This window comes from Convolutriloba macropyga, chromosome 4 (genome assembly GCF_964194025.1).
Source record: "Convolutriloba macropyga chromosome 4, txConMacr16.3, whole genome shotgun sequence".
Lineage (NCBI taxonomy): Eukaryota > Metazoa > Xenacoelomorpha > Acoela > Convolutidae > Convolutriloba > Convolutriloba macropyga.
In genome coordinates, this window is record NC_134471.1 from 33089707 (window position 1) to 33107866 (window position 18160).

At 35.4% G+C, this 18160-nt stretch overlaps 1 protein-coding gene across 2 annotated transcripts; it reads left to right on the forward strand.

Moving 5' to 3' along the window:
• The first annotated feature begins 922 nt into the window (after positions 1–922).
• Positions 923–14821, forward strand: LOC142338398 (uncharacterized). 2 transcript variants are annotated; one of them, XM_075388154.1, is made up of 4 exons: positions 923–3287; positions 5344–5591; positions 6192–6377; positions 14493–14821. In XM_075388154.1, exons 1-4 carry the CDS (start codon positions 1021–1023, stop codon positions 14753–14755), a joined length of 2964 nt encoding a protein of 987 aa, XP_075244269.1. In that variant the 5' UTR covers positions 923–1020; the 3' UTR covers positions 14756–14821. The 2 variants fall into 2 exon arrangements, with proteins under 2 accessions (XP_075244269.1, XP_075244271.1); XM_075388156.1 differs by having other exon boundaries at positions 14499–14821.
• The last annotated feature ends 3339 nt before the right edge of the window (positions 14822–18160 follow it).

Sequence of the window (18160 nt, forward strand, 5' to 3'; positions counted from 1 at the left end):
TTTGCTCGACCTATGAAATGAGCATGCTCGACCCAAGATAACTATAAAAAGATCCGGCTTGACCAAAAATGCAATTAAAAAGACTTTTACTTGGCCAATGGAAAGATTTTTGGCCAAATTTATGAAAAGAATTAGCCTCGACTTATGTCAAGAAGAAAACCCGTCTGTAAAAAAATTATGCAAAGAAGTTGATCAGAATTACTAATGCATGCACAATTGAATCACTCTGGAAGTTGTCCTGTAATTTTTTAAAAGTGACATGATCAGAAACAGGGTAATCCAAAAATCCAGAATGTAATTTTTAATGATTGAGTACTAATATAGCATGACACTAGCGTACGGGCTCGACCATGAAATTTAATTCAAATGTTTAACCCCCCCCCCCCCTCAAGAACTCTTACGACTTTTCATAAATTGCAGGTCTAGAGTAGGATGGTTGCCTGGGTGAGGTGGTAGAGGTACGAATGGACTGACGAGACAAAAAGAGTGCGCAAAAAGTTATTCAACACTCAAAGCAAACAATAAAACATGATTCAAAAGGGTGAGCGATTGTGGAAACAATGCAAAACTGTGTAGATTTGTCCGACGAGTACTGAGACCAAACTGCTGAATTAATTGTTCTTTTGAATAAGCAAGCAGCACATTTCTGGAGTGTTTATCTTGTCAATTTATATTCTACAACTTTGTTGTATCTGGCTTGTTGATATTTGAAAAATATCTTCAGAATTCTGCTACTTTTTTTCTGCTATCGTTCTTAAACTTTATGTGATATCTGATATCTTTCCGTTATCTGATATGTGTCGCATTATCATGCAAAATTGTGATGTGAACGGTTTTTATTGGTTAAAGTTCGATAAGCTGTTCACGGATTGTAGTTTTCATCACGCCGATTTTTTTTTGTGAATTTCATTTACCAAGACAATTAAACCCAAGAGAAGCGTGAACAATCTATATTACATAACGAAAGCAACTCATCAGTAAAAGCAAATTTAGAGTATTGTCTTTCACCAAGAACCAATTATGGCCCAATTTGAGAGTGGCAACCAAAATAGTCCACAAAATTGGGTTCCAAGGAAACCTCGACGTGAACATAGACAGCAAGATCCTGTTATTCTGCGTTCGCCGCGCGAAATGAATTGGAAAAACCCCGCCAGGCGGAAAAAGTTGCCCCAAAATAGGGAAGAAGCAGATTATGACCAGGAATCATCTGGTTCCGAAAACGGTGAACATCACGAACGTGGTGTTTATGCGAGTAGTAAGGAAATACGCAGAGATCAAAGACATCAGGAGCGGATGGAAAAACATAAAAGATTCCGACAATCCGAAAACTTCTCCCAGGTTGATGCTGATGAGGGTCGACACAGACCTCCAAATATGGAAGTTCGATCTGGCCAATCATCTAACAGAAGCCCTAATGACTACCAGCCAAATAGATCCATACAATCTACAGAAAACTGGCAAACATCAATTCGAACTGAAAATGATTTCAAACCCAACTTTAGTGTACAAAGAACTGTTTCAACTGGCCAGGCAAGTTTAAACGGACCCTATATGCAAACTAAAAGTAGAAAAACGGACAATAGTATTGGTTATTTCTCTGATTCTTCATACTCAAGTCGAGGCTCCTCATCGCATCGGTCAGCTGGTTCAGGTGCCAGTCCCAGAAAAGTGCGCTTTTCTAAAGATATGAGTTCAGCTCCACTTTCTAGCAGAAGATCTTCGTGTAATAGTGCTACTCAAACGGTAATCAGCCAGGTTTCATCAGCTTTTGACCAGCCGAGCCCAATTATCGGTCAGAAGTCAAGTGACAAACATAAACAAACGATTTATGTAAAGGAAACAAGAAATGATCAATATGAGAGTCCAAACTCAGAACATGTATACGAAAGCATTGATGACCAGATGAAACGCAGGTGCGAAGTGAACTCTAAATATGGAAGGCAAAGTTATCAGAACAGTCTTGATAGGGGTACCAGCTACCGTAATTTGATTGACAGTCCTTTATTGTCTCGGTTAAGAACAAGGAGATCACCTTGTTTTTGCGGTCCAGGTTGCCGAAGAAGGTCGCCTTATTTCATTCCTCGATGGCGACGGCATATTTCATCCCCATTTTGCGTCAACTTATCTCCTAGACACTTACCTTGTTGTTATAGTTCATCAGTAAGTAGCCGATCGATATACGAAAATATGCGGACAAGAACCAGCCCTTTATGTCATGTTTACGGGTCTGGGTTCCTAGGCGGATTTTACAGATCCCGAAGTTGTTCGCCTCTTAGCTGTTCTAGAAGCTTGAGTCCTTATTTATCACGCAGCCCAATTCTGAAAAAATCAACAGCAAACGAAACAAATGGACAGAGTTCCAAGGATACCCAAAATAATTGCCCGCATACAACAGAAGGCCTTACTCATCAGAATCTTGTCAAGGTTCCTGGAGATTCACCGAATTGCAACCCAGGTGGAGAAAGCGGTAGTGACGACAACAGTTCTGAGAACTATGAACACAGTGTACAGAGCCTTGACATTCTCGGTTATAAAAGTCCGTTGCCAGATTTTGAAAGTAACAATAACCTGGAAAGTCAAGTTCAAGATGATGAAATGGAGTCCAGAGGCTCGTCAAGACACAGCGAGCTGGTCAACTTTGAAGATTTGAAAAACAACCGCGAAGACATGAAAAATTTGACCACCGAGTATAGATCGCAATTCACACATAAACTTCCACCAAAGAATAATGGAAGAAATTATTCGCCTGATTCAATTGACGACGATAATGATGACACCGAGAACAGAAATGACTTCTGGAAAGGGAAATCAGACCAACTATGCCAAAGACATGGAAAGGCGACATCTGCTAACTTCGACCACGGAAATTGTTACCCAGAACCCCCCTTCAAGGTCGATTCCTACACACCCCGACGTTGGGGTCCTCCACGGGAAGACGGATCTCCGTTGAACCCCGAGTGTCCTTTCAGGGCTACTTCTAGAACAACATCGCCAGATGGGTTAATGAACCAGAGTCCTGCAAATCAAAGAGACATTGGAACCAATTCTGCTCCCATAGGTACAATTCCCTGGAATTGTGACAATATGAGCACTTGTAACAGTAGTCGAGATGGCCCTGAGATAGCAGTGATAGCTTCTAGTGAAAACCCGTCCACTAAGTCCTCATCCAGATTTAACGATCAGGTGACGATTACAGTGGACAATCAAACAAGTCCCAACCCAGAGGTTCTAAGTCGGATTGACACATTTTGCGACGTCGAGTCATCGCACATTAGTAATAAAGACAGGTACAAACACTTAGCTTCTTTTTCAGCGTTTAATTACAATTTCAAAATTCATAAAGAGCTGTAAACTATTTTTCAACAATAGCCTAAAGTAGTTTGGAAATCAACTCTGTCTAAATCGTCAACCAGTTCCTTGAGCAAGAAGTTTAGGTGCCAACACTCTTGTCAAGGTGCTTGGGTTTTAAACTGTACTCGTGCAATGTGTAGATGATCATCTTGCAAAGGTCGTGCAAAAAATTTTCGTGAAAGAAGATGGTCGTACAAGATTACACGCTATCTCGAAAGATTCTTGAAAGAAAAACATGGCAACAGACGCAGGATCCTAAAGATATGAAAGTTTCTTTGCGTTCAAAAGTCAAAAACCTAAAAAAAAATCGGCAAAAGCAATAACTAAGTGGAGCAGTTAAATTCCGTCTGCTGGTTTTTCGCAAACCATAATATTTGAATTCTAATGTGGCGCTGTGTTTTTTAATTGGACCCAAACGAAGTTTGTAGCAATTTAATATTGTTGTTATTGTTGTTGTTGTTGTTGTTTTGTTGTTGTTGTTGTTGTTGTTGTTGTTGTTGCTGCGGTTGTTGTTGTTGTTTTTGTTGTTGTGGTTTCGCAGCAGACAGCTGCAGGGCACATTTGGTCCCATTGCTTTGATCTAAAAAAAGTGTCCACATGTTTCAGAACGAAGAAATGTTTCAAATCCCCACATATTTCAGTGCAGAAGCCGCATTTACACAAATACTGCCATGTGCAGCCCTTGACATCAAAACAATCGGTATAAAAAGATTTCCAAGTCAAATTGAGCAGCCTACTCTTTAATCCAGTCAAATTTGTAATCTCAACATATTTATCCGGTCAGTTTGCTAATCTACAAGTTCTGTAGAAAAATTCGTCTCTAACTTTTTCAGTTCTTGTTTTGGGTAGTTTTAATATCTCACTACACCTTCCACTATTCATTTGGACATTAAGCATGTTCAGGTTATCTTTTTTTCAAGCACAAGATTGCAAAGCATAGCCCGTCGCTCATTTTTATTACCATAAATAGAAGCAAAATATTCAGCAAGCAAAGTTGATCGAGGAAAATGATTGACTTGTTTCCAGTTTTACATTTCACAAACTCTATCAAAATCGTTCCAAAAAGTGGAGATCAGCTCGGTTCGTTGATGCGCGGTGGAAATCATATAAAAGAACTGGCAAGTGTAGAGGCTTGTAAAAGCCTAGTTTCATGAAGATCTTCACCGTGATCATCACGTTCCTTTTCAATAAGTGAAACATTTTTTTGGCTTTTCTGGGTCATTCCTCAACGTGAGCGTTCTATACCAAGTTGTTTGCTACAATGATAACTCAATCTTTTACAACTTTTGATTTGTTGAGCGAAAGCAAGTTGAACATACAAATTTGACCTCCAAAAATTATCTTCGAGCATTTTTCCATTCCCAATAGCATTTTATTGAGATCAAACCAGTTTTCATCTTTTCAATTTCATCGAGGTCATCCTGAATTTGCCAGTATACCTTGTCCACTGCTAAACTTTTTAAATCGTCAGCGAAGATTATTTTAGTTCTATCGTCTGTTTTTTACTCCTCGAATGGGAGTATGGTATTGCACAGGTTTTTCTAGGAGTGGTTGAGAAGTATCGAGATTCTACAGGTTTTTTTAAAGCTAAAGTCATGAATTGAATTTTGTTTTTTATTTTTGAACATTGAGTTCTGTTTCCGAGCGTTGACGTTTTTTCGAACACTTGGATTTTAATAGTAGCTCAGTTTGTAATGTATTGTAATTAAGAACTGATGGTAATATTCAAGGTGAAAAGGTCATTTCTGGAATTTTGTGTTCCATATAAGTCTTTCCAAGGTACCTAACCTACCCGCCTCCCCCAACTACCACCCACCCATTCCCTATCCACACCTACCGACATACGAAATCTCAGCAACTAATCAAAAAAGGAAGTTCCCCCTATATAGTCTTAGTTATAGTCATTTGCTTTTTGAGACTGCAGGTCTACAAAATTATCGCAACTATTTCCTGGTAATCTGCCAGTTATGTGTCCACAGTTACCGTGCTTATATTAACAGATAGAAGGGGTGATCGTTCAGCGGCCGATTTCTTCTCTCAAGCAGCTACGCAATACACGACTGCAGATGACGACACATGCTTTTACTATTATGACAATTCACATGCTGAGACTGAAGATAATGAACCGCAGGGTTTTCCAAGAGACGCAAAAGGAAAGACTGACAGTGTAACAACTGCTGCTGGAAGTTTTCCAACAGAATCCAACAAAAGCAGACCAAACTATTACGTTGAAAACAAAGGTATTTCTTGAAATACCCCCCCCCCCCCCCGTTACAAAGTTTATGTTATAGCACGTTACTATGTAAAAAAAATAGCATGTGCGCCTGGGGGCATAAAAAATATAAGCCCACTAAGCTGGGAAGGCCAAAACAGAATACATCCGAATTTTTGTTGATTCTTTATCTGAGAAAAGGAAAACACCTATAATTGAAGTATAGGTTACGTGACTCTGCTAAATTGACTCAGAAAATTTGGCATTAACCGACCAGTTTTAAATCTGGAGCTGTTTATAGGAAAAACTGTGACTTGAGAATCTGGAGAATTTGGCATTGCAGATTTAAAACTTTTACAAATTGTTAAAATTCATTACTTAAGTTCATTGCTGACATGGTTCTAAATTAGTTCAACATATTTAAATCTTGCCGGTGCATATCTCAAGTCTAAGTTTCTAAATTTTTTTCCACTGAGTGCTTTGTTCTAATGTTCCGTTTTGAAGCGTCACATATTAAACGTTATTAACAGGCGATTTTCTTGCAGTCTGTTAGGAAAACCAGTCTGTTTTTCCACATTTTTTTCCAAATTGCGTTTGATGTTTCGATGTTACCTGTCTTTTTCATTAGAAGAAGATGTTCCTCAGCAGCTGACTTCTGTAACATCCCAACCAGCAACTGAGCCACGAATAGTGGTGGAGCTGAAGCTTTGCACCTGTGCGAGTAACTGTACTTGTCGCAAAGATAATGACGTCACCCAATCATATCAGCAACAGCAACCGGAGCAATTCACAACAGCTATAGAGCAGAATCGACAGGGAGCTTTTTCTCAATTTCTTTTTGATAACAAACTGATCATTGCCTCACAAACTGAGGCAATGATCAGTTTGTTATCAAAAATCAGTTTGTTCTTTTGTTGCAATGATCAGTTTGTTCTTTTTGATAACAAACTGATCATTGTAAAAAAAAATAAGTTATCTCCCAAACGTTATTTGGATTCTCAAAACCGCTATATCTTTTTCAATATCCGCAAAAGCAATAACTGAAGCTATTATTGGCATTCTCTTAGTTTTCTTACAATCCAAAGTATTTGGATTGTATTGATCTGTTGTCTTTTTTAATTGCTCTTGAACGCAGTTCATAGCAATTATTGTAAACGTGTGTGTCTTTTTTTTTATGCAAACTTTTCGCTTGACGGTTTTGACTTTTCGAGTGACTTTTACGCCCTTGACTTTTTGCATTTCGCGTGATCTAAAATTCTCTCTCAATCACAATTTCAAGCAGCTGAACTCAATTGGCGGCAATTTAATACTAAAAGTCAAATAAAAAATGCGCCGAAACTGGTGTCATTTTTTTACTTTAAATCTTAATAGTGGTATATGTTAACCTCTAATGTGGTTATTTGAAGCCCACTATAGAACTTCTTAGTCCCATTTAGGCTACCCCTCCCCCCCCCCCACCGACTGAAGCAGGCTGCAATTGATTAGAGCTCCCACTAGTCGTTCAAGAGCAATTCTTCCGACGTTTAGTCGGTTATGTTTTTAAGATCTGCTCACGTTTTTTCGGCATTTTTACGTCAGCGAGAAGTCATTTTAGAGTGGGGATTTTAATCACGCTGGAGTGATAAAGTAGAGGGAGCGAAAATCGAGTAGCTTTTAAGCGTGATTTGTTTCAAAAGTCAGAAGTATTTATATGAACAGATTATCTCCTGTTCCAGTGTCTCCTCTAATTTTCGATATTATTATGATATATGTGTTCTAATTGTGCCTATTCGCAATTTTTTGAGCTACTCAACAGTTAGCTAATCCTTTTTACCAGCCGCACAGCGTTTGCTGGAACTATTATTGGCCTTCTCTTTGTTTTTTTATTTCATCGTCAAGATTTTTGTTACTACCATATAACGTCACAGCCACTTCAGATCTGCTTTTTTTTCACTCTTGTATGCAATTTCAACTGAAGGAAGTGCTTGATGCCTTTTTTCACTCTTAGTTAAGCCAGTTCTTTTTTGTTCATCGGCGTGATTAAATTTTGGTCAGACGTGACTTACTTCACTATGAAAACTGACTTTCTCACTTTGAAATTGGATTTCTTTACTTCATTTTTAGGAGATAAGGTCAAGCGAGTGTGTGTTACTCTAAATGAAGACTATTTCAGAGCAGCTAATAGAGAAGGAAATAACTTATACAGATTTTTATTCAGAATATAACATCTCATCTTTTACTGAAAATAGTAATTATTTTGGTCTGTCTTTTATACAGTTTTTTTAGACTGTAGATCTACGAAGGTATTGCGGCTGTTTTCTGGCAATCTGCCAGCTATGTTTTTGATTTTGACACTATTTTTTGGCAGAATAAGTTAGTCAACATTTGATTTTTGCCCCTTTTAATTTTATTTCTGTTGTGTTGGCACTTAATAATTTTAATTACAGCTCTTTTTCGTTGCTAATGAGGCATGTATGAAACTAGTCAATGGTTTGAATTCGTGACGAGTGATTTTTTGATAACTTTGAGTTTCTTTGTTTTTAAAAGTTTTCAATTAACTTTTAAGTTAATTTTGTTGTACTTCTTGTTGTCTTACAATTTATTCTTTTTAGTGACTGGTCTCATAGTTTGAATATAGAAACAAATTTAATCAAAAAAATTGTTTACGTTCAATCGTTGTATGATTTTGACACTCTTTTTTCAGCATTTGACTGCATTTTTGGGTTTGACGAGTTTTTTTATTACTATTGTCTTATCTTCTAATGTAATTGTTGACAGATTTCATCATCTGTTGACAAAGAGTATTTATTAACAAAATAATTGGTTCACTTTTTAGTTTTATAGTTTTTTAGTCTCTCTAATGACAAGATTGATTGATTGCTAATAAGTGTGGGCAATTTTTACAAAACTCTAAAGTGAAATGGCTGCTATAGTTAAGAGTTTTGACAGGTAGTTATGAGTTTTTTTTCTTAGAAAGATTTAATGAGTTTTGCAAATTTCGCCGTTTTTATCTAGTTTATCCGTTTAATTTTTCCGTCCTTTTTTTATTAGCCGCGATACTATATTTGGCTATTTCTGGAAACACCGTGGTTTTTTACAATTCGTGGTTTTAGAATTTGAATTGTATTGGGGCGTTATCTTCTTTTTAAGATCTCTTCACACATTTTAATGACATTTGAAGTCAATTTGGAGAAGTGATTTTGGTCACGCCGAAACAAGAAGTGGAGCGAAAAAGCGAGTGGTTTTGTGGTGTGAAGTTTTTTCACTCTAATTTTAAGGTAGAGTGAAAAAGGGGGTTTGAACAAAAACTGTTTTAAGTTTTTTGTTCACATTCTGCAATTTCAATTTGATTTTTCCTTTTTTTGAATTTTTGGATCAGATTTTTTCTAAATGGTTTGCCCAATCCATTCATAGTTCTTTTTAGTCTTAATTTTTTCTTAATTCACTCATAGTCCGTTCTAGGTCTAGTTGCTGGTTTAGTCAATGAAAATTCTTTGAATTGTACGTCAGGACCTGTCCTGATATGTTTTTTATTTCGTCGTCTCCATCGATGATCCTTACGACATGACTTCTTGAAATTGACTTATTAATTGCTCTTGAACGCAGATCATAGCAATTATTGTAAACGTGTGTGTCGTTTTTATGCAAATTTTTTGCTTGACAATTTTGTGCTTTTCTTCTAGAACATTCTTTGACTTCTCCAGTGACTTTTTCACGCTTCTTTCGTTCATCATTTTTGAGTGATCTTTAGTGCTCTGAAGTAAAGCTTGTTGCTTTTATGAAAACGATTGCAGCATAGGAAGTTTTAGGGAATCATACAGTGGTTAGTCAGTGTGTCCAGGTATTGGAAGGGCAGTGGTTCAAATCCCGGTGGGGTTGAGGATTTTTGCACCCATAAAGAAAAATTTATCTATACTAAAGACCATGAATTAAATTGCCTCGCCTGTCGTTCAAGAGCAATTCTTCCGACATTTGTCGGTTTATGTTTCAATGAATTCAGTGAATTCTAGTGATTTGTAGTTAAAATTTGTATGCGTGACGTAATTTCTGCTCCTAGGTTGATAGCTGAACTTACCTACCTCAAAAAAAGACTTCTGAAGTCACTTATGGAACATTAAACTTTATGAACATTTACTATTTAAAGATCAATAGTGTGAATCTAAGTAGTGCCATACAAATATGCCATAATCCTTGAGTATTACTCTTTGCTCTTTCGGGGTTTTTTTCTCATAGAGCGTTTGTGTCTCCTAAAAATGACAGTCCGAATCTAAACCAAAAATTTCTTAGTTCTTTAGTTGTTTCGATTCATGGAAAGCCACAAGCGTCTATCACGGCTATTTTCCGACAATCTGCCGGCTATGTTCTTTGTATGTCACTGATCGTCACAAAGTTGTTGTTTTGTTCACTGATTCTAAGCATGAGTTCAGTCAGTTTTTTATAATGTGTTTTTATTTTTCTTAAATTCCTAATATACTAAGTCCTTGGAAAAACTTTTCTGACTGTTTTTTATTTCGTCAGGTTTCGCTCAACTAGGGTCATGAACTTTGTTTACTGCTATAGTTCAAAATTAAATAAACTTTTTATGAAGCCGTTATTCAGCTCTATTCTTTGAATTGTAATTCAGGATTGCTCTAGCTATATTTTTTGATTTCGTCGTCAAGATTTTTGGTTACAAGCATATGGCATCACAATCACTTCAAATCTTCCGTTTGTTTGTTTGTTCATGCAATTCAACTGAATTGCCTGCGGGACTTCATTTTCGCTCTTATTAGAGCGAGTTTTTTGTTCGTTTGCGCGATTAAAATTTTGGTCGCAAGTGACTCTCAAAAATGACTTCCTCACTCTAAAATTGACTTCTCTTTATTTTACTTCATAGAAATTATGTCAAATGAGTGTTTGTCACTCTAATTGAAGGGTATTGAAGGGCAGCTATTAGAATCAGCAGTAAGTTAAAGCATTCTTACCATTGAACAGCTCAGCGTTTTGATAACGTTTCATTTTTAGTCTGTTTCTTTTACCATCTTTTCGAGACTGTAGATCTACGAAGCTATTGCGGCTATTTTTTGGCAATCTGCCAGCTATGTTTTCAAATTGGCATCACCAAGCCATATAAAACCAAGCCAAATACAAAAAATGAAAATGGAGAGAAATTCTAACATAAAAGAAACCTCTGAACTGTGAAAACGTCAATTCAGTAGCCATAGGTCAAAAAAGGTTCAAACCAATTAAAGAATTTTTTAAAAAAAATCACAAATTGACCTTCTCTGATTGAACTCTGATCTTCTCAGCAAATACAGTAACACCCATAGTAAAAGCATTTATTGAAGCCATATTAGGAAATCTTATTTCAACCTAATGCTCCTGGTGCTTACTTGTTTGTCCAATTTTGAATACTCAAAGTCATCACAAAATGTGTGAACTCATCTTACATAAAATAGAGCACCAGTACAATACAAATTTTTTGTATTTTAAGTAACCGCTATGAGAGAGCAAAATAAGCCTCGATATTTAGTCACCGCTGTACAGAACATGAAGAGATGCGCTGACCATTTTTGAAATTAACTGATAATTAGACCATTTGGCAAACAAGTTATATTAATTCCAAAAATTTAAGAATTTTCCGAGTAAAGAATCAGCTATTTTTTACTTAAAATATAGTTGAAAAACTTGGAACGGATTTGTCGGCATGGTAATTGAAAAAAAAATAAAATCAAAGTTTTCTAGAGTACAAGTACGCCAGTTTAGCCCAGGGTCTTCCTTGCGTGCGTTTAGTATGGAACAATTTGCAAATTATTAAAATCCATTTCATTAAATTTCAAGCATTTACTTTGAGTGGCCAATAATTTTTCCACAAGGCTTGAAGATGTGTTAGATATCAGCTTCAGGAGTTTTAGCAACATTTTAGCAAACTTTGGTTTGTTACTAAAAATATTAGGAGACTGCAGTTTAATGGTTTCACAGTTTATCGCCAAAAAAGGATCGATTGGAATTCCTTAGTTCCAAAAAAACAAATTAGTTAAAACTTTAAAAATCTTGTAATGTTCTTGTTTTTTGGACCCGAGGTAGGGCAAAGATGATGTAGTTTTTTTACGTTGTCTACTTCCTCATTTTCAATATTTGATTTTTCCTCACCATTTGACTACGTGCCTTGATGTGAAAAGAAAACTTATTGGTGCTTCATTATGCCACCCTGCAGATGCGTTATAATTGTTTAAGCGTGCACAAATTATCTCACGTATTAAAATGACTTCTGCAGACACTTATAAAATAAAAACTGAAGGTAAAAATTTTGACTGACATTCATTACAGGTGAGTCACTGAAACTCTATTCATTATACTGTTATAAGGCTTGAAAGACCTGAGAACTTACAAAGCAATTGGAAAACAAAGATCAAATTTGGAATCAGAAATCAGTTTTAATTTTGATGGTCTCTGTTTTAATTGTTGTTCATGAACTTTTGATGCACAAAAGTCAAGCTGATATGCGTATTTCTGATATCTACCACAGCTACGTGTTCTCACATTCTCCTGTTTTTGATATGCAATATTTGTTTCAAAACCTTCACCTCAAAAAACAATAACAAAGTTTATAATGATTATTATGAGCCTGGGAAATTAATTTCTAATCTAATAGTCTCTTAAAGACCCTAGGAGAAAGAGAATGGCTACCTTGTAAGATCTTGAAAGATTCTTATAAAAGATGGTTGTCTTATAAGTTCTGACAAAATTCGTACAAAAAAATGTTTATCTTGTAAGACGAATGGCTATTTTCTAAGTTTCAAACGCATTCGTTCCGGTTGAACTGCATTCTCCTTGATATTTTTGCGCGCAGTTTTCTTCATTTAATGAAGGAGAATTTCAGAAATGATTGCGCATTTCTGAGCAATTTTTTTGAGCATTAGTTCATATCAAATTTGTTTTTCAAGACAACAAACTCAAAATTTTACTGCCTCAAAACAATTTTGTTACTTTTATTTTTGGTTTAATAAAAAACACTGCAACTTCCAAAAACATGAAATCATTATAGTTTATTTCTCATTCTTTGCTATGCTTTTATGACAAAGTTGTTCAATCAGTTGTCGTTAAGTAGATTTTCTTATTGAAAGAGTTTTCTTGTTTGGAGAAACAGTCAATCTGGAGAAACAGAAAAAAAAAATCTATATTCGTACGCCAACTACTACCGAGTTATATTGCATTCCTCAAAAAATATATTTCCTGAGTTTCAAGTTTTACATTATTGAACAAAAATTTACAAAATTTCTTTTTGTCATGTCAAAAATCTCCAAATTTTTATCCCCCGTTTGCCTTGCGAAACGCTTGTAAGGCGATAATTAATCATGTAAAAGTTTCAAAAGACAAATGTTTATCTTATAAGAATCTTGTGAGACCAACGCTCATCGTGTAGGCTTCTCTTAGAAAATCTTGTATGATGCATCCTCTTGTAAGTTTCTGGCAGAATCTTGTACGATGCATCCTCTTGTAAGTTTCTGGCAGAATCTTACAAGATCTTACAAGATAACTATCCCCAGCGGACTCGGGCAGTTGGTCTAACTTCAGACAAACAACTCATTTCGTTCAGACTTCATTTTGCACGCCACGGTGTCCAATCTATGTCGTGGGTCAATCGTAGGAATAATTCTACAATTATCATTTCAGATCCCGAAAATATTTTTTGTTCACATACAACAAGAAAGAAACTCACACATTTTTTCCAAAAGTAATTTTTGATGGGTTTCGAAACATTAAACTATACTTTTAACCAGACCATGCACCGGCATGTAGCCCAGATAACATCTTTTAAAATAAAATAAAACAGAATAACTAAATTTCTGTTAGAACCAGGTTGTGATGATCTATATGTTGAGCTCACCATTCAATAAAGTAAAAAAAAATTGGGTTTTTTACTACGTCCAAACCATCCTTCATTTTCATTCAAACGCTTTCAATTTGCCATAAGCGATAAAAACTTCTTCTGATCTTTCGAAAAAAGTGTAAACAAAATATCTATTCAGAATTTAGTCAGGAAAAAGCAACGTCATAGGCCGATCATAAGCGCAAGATGGTCTGTAAAGAATTCATTTCGTGCACACTATAGTCTTTTTATGCTTGAGTGATTAATTGTAATCATGAGCTCTTTTTCTATGGAAAATGTTCACTCCACAATTTTTTGACTTCTTAGCTGGAGCATTCTGGAAATTTCGGTTGCTCTTCTAAGCAATTTGAGATTACTTTCGAGAAAAAAATAGGGGATACCGGTAAACTCTTTGGACATCGAGAAACTGAGCAACTTCTCTTGCTTCGATCAAAGAAGTTTAGCCACTGTGTTTGGGTTTTTTCATATCATAGCTCAAAACAGCTTGATCGCCGCCGCTTCTGATTGATAGTAACATTATAAAAGAATTTTGAGCATTTGAAATGAATGGCAAAATTTTTGTGGCGTTTTCTGTAAAGAATAGGTCATACTTCTACAAACACTTAAAGTAAATTCACTTTTTACCGGAAAAAAAATCGCATTTTTGACATTTGAGCAGTGAGTATCTACAAGAATCAAGGTTGTTCTCTATAAAGATTTTAAAATATGCTGTTTTCATGGGAAATATTTTTTTCTCTTATCAAAATGGGCAAACCTATTCGCCAAGACTCCTCTGAAATCAAATTGTCCAAATCTTTTTCAATTTCAAATGTCATGAAATCATTTTTCATTTGATCGCTACTAAACATAGAAATTTGTAAAATATATAAAACTTGTTGCGTTTTTGGGGAGTGGAAAAAAAAAACATTTTCTCTATTCTATGACACAAAAATGTTCAGGTAATTTGAATCGTACTATCCGCCGGGTGTGTGGCCGCAATGGTTTGACAAGAGGATTGTTGGGTCAAAGCAGTCACTTTGTGAACTGAGGTAATAATTACTGAGGTACAACAAAAAGTATAAGATAAAAAGCTTTTAAAGCATGAGGATCTAAACGCCGACCCAGAATGGAAGCAAAGCTGTGGAGTCAAACAAAGCACTTGGAAACCACCAACTAGTCAAAGAGAGAAAATTGAACTGTTTACATTAAAAAGGAATCAACAGGCCCAAAGTCCGTCTAATGGTGACTGGATTCCGGCTTCGCAGGCTAACACTGGATTTGGACATGGGGAACCGCCATTTTTTGGATATAGAAGGACGGTTACGCCAAAGATAAAACATGCAAAGAGAACGCTCGCCTAATGTAATAAAAATATTGAAAACTTATGTGGAACGATAAACTCTAATCAAGTACTCCTTGTAATTAAAAATTGCATTAAAACTTTTTCATTCAATAATTTTTTTGGAAAAAAATCGACCAGAATGTGTTTTTCTGTTCTTTCAATCTTGAATCTGTTCAAGCAGGGCAAATTAAATGGGTTTGTCAGCACTATATTGTGTTAAAAAGTATGTTCGAACAAGAATAGAACAAACAGATTTGGTAATGTGCGTTACCACAATGTTCCAACCCGTCATATGATGAGATGTAAAAAAAATGGATTTTCTCTTCCTAGTTATTATTGCTTACGTAGAGATCCTGCTATAATGCTATGCTAGTCTTAGAGTCTGATTCCAGGGATAATGCAGTCAAATTTTATATTCGAAGAATCAACATAATTGTGAAACAGTCAGTCTGCAATCTCAAATCGCCCCATGCTGACAAATTGTTTCATTGCGAAAATCATATTATTGTGGTATTCAATTTCGAGTGAAAAACTGTCAGCAGATCGGAACCAAAATCATTTACCTTGCTTTATTGAAAGTCAAAATTTTTCCTTTTCGTAAAAACAACCGAAAAGCGCACAATAAATTATAGTCACTTCATTTTCGTACTACTTTTCATAACATGTGGTAACCCCTGAACGAATAGGAGATTTTAGTTGCTCTAAAACGGAATTTATACTTTTTGCTTGGTAAATTTTGACTTTTTGTTTTGCCGCCTGATTCTTTTCACTTTTCGTCCTCACAAATAGCATAGAAATGGCCCGGAGAACATTAAGTTTTCTTAAAGCCTCACGTTTTACTTTTCTCTAAGTATTTGATTCACCGAAAGTGTTAAGGAGAAAAAAAGAGTCGAGGAAGGACAGTTTTTAATCGCCGCGACGCGATAGCGGCTATTATTGGGGACATCGTGGTTTTTTTTACAATTCAAGAATTCGATTGTTTTGGTGCTCTGCCTTTTTTGACGCATCGATGAAGAGGCTTTCACGGATTTTCATAACCTTGATCTTTCAAAACGGGATCAACAGATAAAGCCCAGTGGGTATTAAGTTTGATTAGAGGCTCCAATCTTGTTTAGTAGTCCTTAAAGTGCTTCGAGTGGTGCAGCTGCTGAGAATGCCTTAATTCCTGGGTAAGAGGTCATTTTTAGGCAAGATATAAATAGTTTTTATGGCCATTTTATCAGCTATAATGTTTTTGGAATGCAAACATAACCACAAAAAACGATACAAATTTTTAAAACTTTAATCAGTTTTATGAAAATTTCTGTCACTTTTTGACCCCTTCCGGCCTCAAAGTCCATAAAAACTCTTTGAGAATTTGATAATAATTTCATGCATAGTTTTCAGCTTCAAGTACCAGGAAACCCTCTAAATTCTGATGATAAGTTTCTGCGTAGTTTTTAATTGCAATGAAATTGTTTTCAATATTTTAGTGTAAAACATTTCAGCTGTTTTTGATAAAAATGCACATTCTAAATTTTTTTTGATATTTGTCTTTTAATCAGTTTTTTTGTGTCAGTTTTTCAAGGCTTAAAATTACTGAGTTGCCTCTGTATTGAAAAAAATGGCTGAGAAGAAACTAATATCTAAAATTTTAGCAGCTTTTCATTAAAACTTGAAATTGTATTCAATTTTTCTGATATTTTCTTTATTTTCTATGTTTATTAATCATTACGATGGCGAAGGAAGTTTTTTTTAGGTCTTGCAAACAGGTTAATAAACACATTTAAGTGCGAAAACATTTTTTTGAACCTTATGCAAAACTATGAGATTTTAAACTTTGCAATTCTCAACGTTTTTTAAGTTTTTGTCTTGTTACCCTATCTTTAGTGGCCATTTAACTTCTTCCATTGCTTTTGCTACCTAATTAAGATACAAGTTTCATTTCACTGAATAACTTATTGAGTTCATGATTGACGGCGAAAATCTTTGTAAAACAAAATACTACATAAGTCAAAAGCATCAAATAAACAAAAACGGAAGAATAGAAGGAAATGTAGAGTTTTTAGGATGTATAGATCAACATAAACAAAGATTGATGTACAATTTTGAACAATGTAAAAATTAAAAAAATTGACATTGTTAAATTTGAAAAGTTGTGTGTATTTTAAGTTAAACCCGATTACGACGTGGAAACAATATTGATATATCAAAGTATAAGTCAAAAAGAAACAGCCCCGACAAACACTCAAAGTTTTCTTTTTCTACACTTCTGTTGAGCAAAACAAATAAAATCTGTCGTAAATATCTTAAATGATAATTATTATTTTATCAAAAGCAGTAAAATTCATATACGATGTAATTAATTTAAGGATGTACTTAATTTATTTGAAAGGTGCTTTTCATAAAGTCAAACTTAGTTCGTTTCTACACCAAGTTATCTTTTATTGTCAACTCACAAGTCTGTTGAGCGTATTCCCGCATTGGGAATCATTTTGTTCATGACTCTCATTATCATACTTTTGCTTTTTGTGTAAAGTCGCCCAATTTTATTTCATTATTTCTGCAAGTCGTCCTTATCCTCAAATTTAGCATTGGAAACTTAGAGGAACAGTTTGTCTAGCATATCGCTCTACTAAATTTTGTAAAGCGAACATGCCAAGTGATACAGCAATCTTAAAACGTGAAGGATTACTCGAGTCTCAAGATGGAGTACACAATTGTGACTGTGTACGACGTTGCGCAGTTCATGTGTGTTGTACTATTGAATTATAACCGGGAACGCAAATCTGATTATGAAAGCGCAGATGACAATATTGTAGCAGGCGTTGCGAGTACCACTCTTACTATTAAACAAAAGAATACAGCAGCAGCGTGGTTCTCTTGATTGATTCCGGTGTCTGTAACATCCTGAACAACTTACTAGCTACCGAAATAATCAACAACTCATCTCTGACGCAATGTTTAACAACCGCACCCGCAAAAAATCTCAAAACCTTTGAAAAAAGAGCCATTTCCCGTAGTTGGCATGATGCAAGCTCAAGTGGCAAGTAACGGTTGACGAATCAAGGACGCTGACTTTATGGTAGTCCGAGATGGTCAAAGACTAATCATTGGCCTTGATTTGTTTGGTTGCCATTGCATTTTAATCAATCAAACTCGAAAATCTATTAGAAATAGCATGATCAACAATATCACTACACGGTGTCCATTCAAAGTCAGAATAGCAAAACAATTGCCAAATTTAGTCTCGCGAGCTTGACGATTTAAAGTACACATTGTCAAATCAAAATTTCACAATAGAATCAGCCCAAACACCAATAATGGAGACGGTTACCAATCAATTTAAAAGAAAGATTAAATAACGAAATTAAAAACTTAAATGAAGAAAGACATATAAGAAGCTACAAAATTGTTCAGATCAATATTTTATCTCACCCATTTT